The sequence below is a fragment of the Echiichthys vipera genome (genome assembly GCF_963691815.1).
Source record: "Echiichthys vipera genome assembly, chromosome: 12".
Taxonomy (NCBI): Eukaryota; Metazoa; Chordata; class Actinopteri; order Perciformes; family Trachinidae; genus Echiichthys; species Echiichthys vipera.
In genome coordinates, this window is record NC_139837.1 from 22,604,515 (window position 1) to 22,612,232 (window position 7,718).

Sequence of the window (7,718 nt, forward strand, 5' to 3'; positions counted from 1 at the left end):
TGAATGGATTTAAAATCAGAAATTAAATTTGAATACTATTTCCAAAGCATGCAGGATGTAATAATCTGTGAACAACAAAACATTTCAAACGTTGGCACTGGTTTGACTGTGTCCTCAAATGGACTGACACAACATTGCTCTGCTGTCCTGATTTCACATCACAGTCGGAGGTCAGAGATCCTCGATGAAGTTGATCCCCAGCCCTTCACGTGAGATATGCTGACAAGACCGAACAGTTGCTTTCTGTGTTCCCTTTAAGATGTTTCTCATTAGCGAGGCGTCATCTGTCCCCTGTCCATTATCAGAGGAACAATTTGGGTTGGGGGTCCTGTGATGCCGTTTTAGGACATCAACGTACAGTATGCAATCTCCCCTCAAAATGGCAGCCATGGTCCCGTGTTCAACCCGCTTCCCAGCCGGACCAACAATGGCGCTTTTCAAATGTCACCCGATAGAACCGTGCGGGTGCCAAATTGGGACGGGGTGCCTGATATTCCATTTGCAAAACAAGGTGATCAAACAGGGCCTGGGTCAGTGGATGCCCTCTAATTGACAAGTTCACACTTGGCAGGGGGGGTTCCTATTCACCGGACAGCACTGGTGCAGTCTGCCAAAGTGGAAAAGTTTTGGACTGCCTGTGCAATGCATACAAGCTCGACCTCTACAGTCAGATCTGGGTCATCAGATTGAATCATGGTGGCATTAGAGAGCAGAGCAGTGCCTCACACACTAGGAAACTCATATTTAAGACCAAGAAAAATGACAAAACCATAATCTCAACACTGGATTTGGGTGCTTCTGCACTTATGAACAGGAGAGTTTTGGGCTATTTAGTTGTGCGTTTATGAAGAGACCTTAATTACTAAGTCAGAGTGTAATTAATTATACACAAATGAATGACAAGGTTTTATCATTATCATATGACAGTTATGGTTTTTAGCCTTGAACTATATTTTTATCCTCTAGTAAATAAAAGTTTTTCAAGACAAAAAAAAAGGTGTCTTCCCCATTAGCAGCTATTTAGTTTCCAGTTATTTCTATAATTATACACAACTTTAATTCACTGAGGGGCCGAAACAGATACTATCATATCAATTTCACGGCATAAGACTGTAAGTACCTCGAACACATGCATGGTGTGAATCATAAACTGTGAAAACTAAATGGGTGGCAAATATTTGAGTAGGGAATTTCTGGATGCGTCGTTTCTTTGCAGGAACAAAGCAAAATGGCCTCCTCTCAAATCGGGGGCAAACATTGCCGGAGAATGGAGACAAAAGAGATGCTTAAACCCCGTCGGTTTAAGGGGGATATCTTCACCTCTCTTCGGAGAGCCCCTAATTGATACATGGGGATTGGCGTGAAGGACCAGGGACAATAGCTCTATTGTTTCACTGAGTTCTGAAACAAGACGTCTGTCAACTGCGGTGTCTTTGCAGGGAGCTTGGCTCGCCTCCAGACTTCTACTTTCTCTCTTGATTGTTGCAGATGCCTCTCTCGGCACAGCTCGGCGCGAGGACATGTTGGAGAACATCAGCTGTGATATTTTGTTTTCAGAGATATAGATTACTTTCTCTGATAAAGGGATTATTTCAGTAACATACAGGATTGGGTGTGGTTGAAAATAAAAGAAACATATATCATAATGTCCAAAATTGTCATCTGTTCAGTTACAGATATTGTTTTTAATAAAAATAAGATTTGGCTGATTTTTCATCTCACTGTAAATTTGCCCAGAAAATTATAATCAGTAAATATAACATCAATACATTTTATACTTCTAGAACATTGGGGAAATTGTAGAGAAAATAGGATTTTTCTTGAAATCATTTAAACCCACGGAAATATGAATTCAATATTCAATCATTTATTCTCCATATGTTTGGTTATGCTTTCTTAGTTCACATTTTTGTAGGTTCAGCTGACCACCTGCACACAAACTACACAGTAATTATCTGGAATTAATGAATTAATTAGCAGTGTAACAACTGAACACTGCTCTCATTTTCCACAGTGATTTATAGAAAATGAAAAAAAAAATGACAGTGAAACGTGTTTATAAGAATCGTTTGCAGTGATATAAATGTGCGTCTTTTTTTCACAGAGCTTTACTTTGAGATTCAGGGTCTTAATGTTTACAGATGAGGCAGTTTTAGGGTTCACAAACAACATTCCCACCTGCAAAGAGTGAAAATTAATCTTTACACGTTTTTCAGCGACAGGATTGTCTTTTAAGTGACATCATTCCTCAAACACTGATCACTGATCTCACAGGAAGAGAAGCTGACTAAGTGGAATAAAGATTAACATTGTTTTAGTTGGACATGAACTTGGTCTTAAATCATCATAATTAAAGTGAAGTCGGTGTTTGACACTGTGCGAACAATGAGTCAGAATGGATCATTAAGAGTAAAATTGAAGTTTCTGTCCTGCTCTGTGATTTAAATTCTGCAGCCAGGCTTTGCAATAAAAAAAACACTTGTAAACATATTTCTAGGGAACAGGGTCACTAAATTTACAAAAGTAAAACCCACAGTACAGAGGGCGTGCAGGAACACGAGGAGCTCATGCAGGTTTTGTTGTTTTTACACATATGGTGAGAGGCTGCATTGAGCTGAAATGGAGTAGAAGTAATTACATATGAGAGTAAAGTAAGTGTATGGGTATGCATTCAAATGATAATGAAGCCTTGAATGTACACTGATGCCCCATTTGAAAATGATGCATGACAATACAATAGAGACCACATGATATTTATTAATAGTCACAGTTGAAACTGCCTGTAAGCTGTATGTATAAAGATAAAAAAGACAATACTAGATACAAAAGCCATTCAATGGTTGCCACACTGAATCCTGAGAGAAACCATGATATAGCATATATATTTTAATATGACATCTGGGTTTTGATACTGTTTTCGGCGCACTTTGTAAGCTAATGTCATTCACTTCTGCTTCAATCAAACTATGTTCAGAGAACAGTAGAAAACAATGCCTATTAGCATAAATAGCATAAATAGTCACAAACTATTTTTTTTTTATAAATTACAAAAATACACATTTATAAAGTCCATATGTATTTACATGAGCCTTAGTGCTGTGGTTTCAGTCAACATGGAGGATATAAAAATAAGGCAAGCCCCATCTTAGATCATATTTGTATTCAATCAATTGTTACTGCATTTGGAAACGGTCTAAATATACAGGTGAACCCTTCATAGCAGGGCACTTACATCTCATATTATTGTTGTTCTGAGGTAATGGCGGTGTCATAAAGGCAACTTTGGCAGTTCTGAGTTGATTATGAATATGAATAAACAGTTTCCACAAATCAAATCAACTTTAAAAATTTGGCCGTTCCAATGAAATATGTCTAGATTTGGCAAAATCTGGCAAAAATATCAAACGTACATTTACATCTTAAACATGAACGAGTGGCTTTGACTACAAGAATAGAGAAACTATCTGTTGAAACTGCCCAAAAATGTAAAATAGATATTTAAAATATTACAGCAGACATAAGTGTTCAGTGGTTGTCTTACTTTGCAGGTACAGTATATTTTAGCATTAAGAGCTTTGATATAGTAATAAAAAAAAGAGTAAAAGGATAAGTGCTCATTTTTTGTTGGACTTTCCGGCTGGTGTTTCCAAAGTTTGAGTGCTTGTCAAGTTCAATCAATTTGACCTAAAACAGTTCTCTAATCTCTCCGTGAACTGATCAGTCAGGGGAGTGCTGTGTTCATGGTGCAGAGGGGCAGTTACCCAGCCTGCACTCCGCCTCTCTGCTGAAACACATGGACGTATGCGTGTGTGTTTTTGTGTGTTTCAGTGGGATTTGCCGAGCAGCAAGTCCCTAAAACAGTGTGAAGTAAATCACCTCCTATAGCTCGGTCCCTTCTCTGGGATAAATCAAGCTGTTGACACTGAAGCTGTTGTAGAAGTGACTGTTGAACTGTCCGCTCTGCCCGCTGCCAAACGTGTTGTAATACACTCCACGGTTAAAATGCAAGCCCTCGCCGTGCTCTGACGCCCCTGTGTCCTGCCCGCCGTGGTTGAGGTGATACGGGCTCAGGGCCGTAATGTTCCTGTTCGACAGCTCGTTCACCAGTCCCAGGGACCCCTGACGGCTGGGGGCCCCCGAGCTGAGGGTCGACATGCTGCTATAAAAGTTATTGAAACAGGGAACGGCTGAGGCCAGTCCGGGTGGTGAAGATGACGTTGAGCTCTTGTGGTTCTCGTTCATCGCCTCCATGTCTGGTGAGGGCGGCCCCAAGAGCTGAGGGCTATCCGGAGGCTTCAATGAGGCCGCCAACGCCGGCCTGCCGTCCTCCACTTTTGTGGCCCCTGCTGCCGCCACAGCTGATCCTCCTGCGCTGCTCGGATCTGAACGTCTTTTCCTTTTCCTGCGGAAATTCCCGTTGTCAAACATCTTTTCACAGTTTGGGTCCAACGTCCAGTAATTTCCTTTTCCTGTAATTCAAGATGACACATTATTAACATATAACATAACATATAACATAGTAGAACTTAATTATATCAGTGTTGGCTGATGGAAGTCGTGAGGCCTAATACGTGGAAGATACATGGTCTAAATAAATACATAAAATATTTATGAAAAAAAGTCTGATCCTTTTTTCCGTCAATATATGCCTCAACACATTGGTCAGACGATTTCATTTAAATAATTTGTTATTATTTATTATCATTTATAATTTTGTTTCTGCAGTTGTGAACATTTTCTGAAATACTGGACTGCACTATACGGGAACAATATTAAATAAATACCACCTTTCCTGAGCTAACAGTCATTCCAGTCTCAACTCAAGTGCAGGTTAGTTGAGGAAGTACAACACATGCAATATTTTGTAGACAAATGATACTGTTACATTCATGTAATATTTCTAATAAAATAAAATATATCTATAATTGAATCATCTATATTTTCCATGATCTTTAATTACCCTGTGTTATTATACTGTGTTGTTTACATTTTGGGGGGAATTCATTGATAAGAATCTATAGGAATTTCTCTAAAAAGAATCAGTAATTTATTTTTATTTTTATAGTAAGGTGGCTACAATTTCTACTTATGTATTTTGATAACATGTTGTTTTTAATAATAATGGAGGAAGACAAAAATCATTAAACACACTCATACATACACACACATTATACACATATGCATAACAATAGTTAGAAACTGTCAATTTAACTATATTTCTGGAAAGGCAAACAGAAAAATATTTTTTTAAAAGAACAGAGGGTTATATTACAACACGGCAGTTAGATGGTTTATGTGTGTGTATGTACACACACACATTTCAGGAATTTAAGTCCCAATGTCAGATCAATTCTCTCTCACGGGTTTCCCTCTAATTCAACCACACTGAGATCTATCCTAACCCGGGCGAGTACACTGGACCTAAATGCCTCTTATGGTTAACAATAATAACATTTTCTGTGGTGCGTTCACGGTACCTGGATCGTCCTCGTCCCTCGGAACTTTCTTGAAGCAGTCGTTCAGAGACAGGTTGTGCCGGATCGAGTTCTGCCAACCGGCTTTGCTCTTCTTATAAAAGGGGAAGTTGTCGGCGACGTACTGGTAAATCTGGCTCAGGGTCAGCTTCTTTTCGTGCGCATTTTGGATGGCCATGGCTATGAGCGCAGAGTAGGAGTAGGGCGGCCGCACCAGCTTCAGCAGCTCCTCCTGGCTGGCGATGGACAGCCAGCCCAGGTCGGGCCCACCGAAGCCAGGTGAGTTTGTTATGAACTGCCGCTGCGAGCCGTAAGAAGGCGGGATGAACGACGCCGGATTGTTGCCGTGCAGGTAGGATGCGGAGGAGTTGACGCCCGGCCCGTTGAGCCACAGGTACGGGTTTGGAGACGATGCGTAATCTCCGAGGCCGTAGCCGCCGGGTCTCTGTGCGCCCTGGAGGCTCTGCTGGTGGTACATGCTACTAAAGTTATCGCAGTAGACCGCGGCCATGTCCGGGGCGTCCTGGGCGCCTTTGGGTGGGAGAGAGCCGACGGTAGGGGAGGTGTGGTGCTGGTGCTGGTGATGGGACTGAGGGTCGATGGAGTTCATCACTCCCTGCGGGAAATCCCAAAGGAAATGCTGAAGCGGTTCAGGTGGCCTCTCCCGGCGGTGCGCAGACAGCAGCAACAAGTGTCAGGGAGGATGGAGGAGTTTGGGGAGTTTTAATAATATAAACCCTTAATAGCAGCCCCATGCAGGCACCACATAATTCCCAACAGCCAATAGACACCGACTGAGGAGCAGGGGGTGTGGTCATGTTCATTCAGCAGAGACTGGGTCAGTGGTTCCCAAATGTTTCCCCTGTCAAAACCTCCTGGAGAGACACAACACACTCAGCTGGGCTCAGGTTTACTGAGGGACTGATGCTGGGATCAACTCAGTCAACAAACAGCAACCATGACTCACACTGCAATAATCACTTTGACGATATCAATCTTCTTCTTTCTCTGAGCTGTGAAACAATATTTTTTTCATAAACTTGGTGAAAGGATTTTATTGAATATTCAGAATCATACAGTAGAATGACAATGTGACTATTGTTTACAGAAAAACAGTGATGAAAACTTGGATACTTCAATTGAATTTAGGGAATATAAAAACCCTTCACCCTTTAACACAGGTTGGGTGTCCAGTAGATTGACAATGTAGCAAATGACTCAAAGTACGTTCACATGATCCTTCTAATATGAACTCGGACAAAAATGTAGATTCTTACTGTCATAAAAGGCAACATAGCTGCTGTGTTTTTCTCATTGTTCAAAAGCTTTCCAGGGAAAAACCCTCACACCCAGAGATAAAAGGAAGAACTTGGTGCCACTGTATAAAAAAGGGGCACCCACGAACCCTGCCACCCACATTTGTGCCTCTGTGTAATCATCCATGATTGCTCTTCAACTAACAAAAATCAAAAATCAATTTGTTTTTAGTGATTTTAACTCATTTGCCTGCCATTCCAAATTTGAAAAGAAATGTTGCTTTAGCTTTCACTGGACAAAGTGTTCTGTAATCCAGCTCAGACCGCATTTAAACCGCGAAGAATCACAGAGGTTAAAGTAGGCGAAGAGGACAGTCACTTTATTTCCCTTTAGAAATGTTTTACAGACTTTCTTTGATCGTAATTTTTTTTTTTAAATGGTCACAGAGTGTGTTCAAATACATGCATAATATATTCTCACATCGTCATACTGAATCTTCAGATGAATCAGCCACATTTATTACAAAATTCCAAAATAACTAAATGTGACACGTGAAATCTTACAATGAACACTGACTTTCTGTCGTAATTGGTGCACATCATTTATCACCATGTAATGTGTTCATCAGCTTTACATCAGGGGCTCTGCTGATGTCACAGGGGGATGAATTCATGTGGTAAAGGAGGGACACACATGCAGACAGACAGGACCAGGGGAAGTCTCAAAAAGAGTCACTGCAGGGGATTGGGTTCCAGGTAACAGATACTAGAACACAAAGGCATTAGGCACATAATAATAATAATAATAATAATAATAATAATAATAATAATAGTAATAATAATAATAGTAATAATAATAATAATAATAATAATAATAATAATAATAGTAATAATGATAATATAATAATAGTAGTAGTAGTAATAATAATAATAGTAATAATAATAATAGACTTTAATTATATAGCACTTTTCTTAACAATCTTAAAAA

At 40.1% G+C, this 7,718-nt stretch overlaps 1 protein-coding gene across 1 annotated transcript; it reads right to left on the reverse strand.

Moving 5' to 3' along the window:
- Positions 1-2,905: 2,905 nt before the first annotated feature.
- On the reverse strand, positions 2,906-6,116 carry foxi2 (forkhead box I2). Its single transcript, XM_083924149.1, has 2 exons — positions 5,478-6,116; positions 2,906-4,469 (listed from the first exon to the last, which is right to left on the reverse strand). Exons 1-2 carry the CDS (start codon positions 6,082-6,084, stop codon positions 3,880-3,882), a joined length of 1,197 nt encoding a protein of 398 aa, XP_083780275.1. The 5' UTR covers positions 6,085-6,116; the 3' UTR covers positions 2,906-3,879.
- Between the last annotated feature and the right edge of the window lie 1,602 nt (positions 6,117-7,718).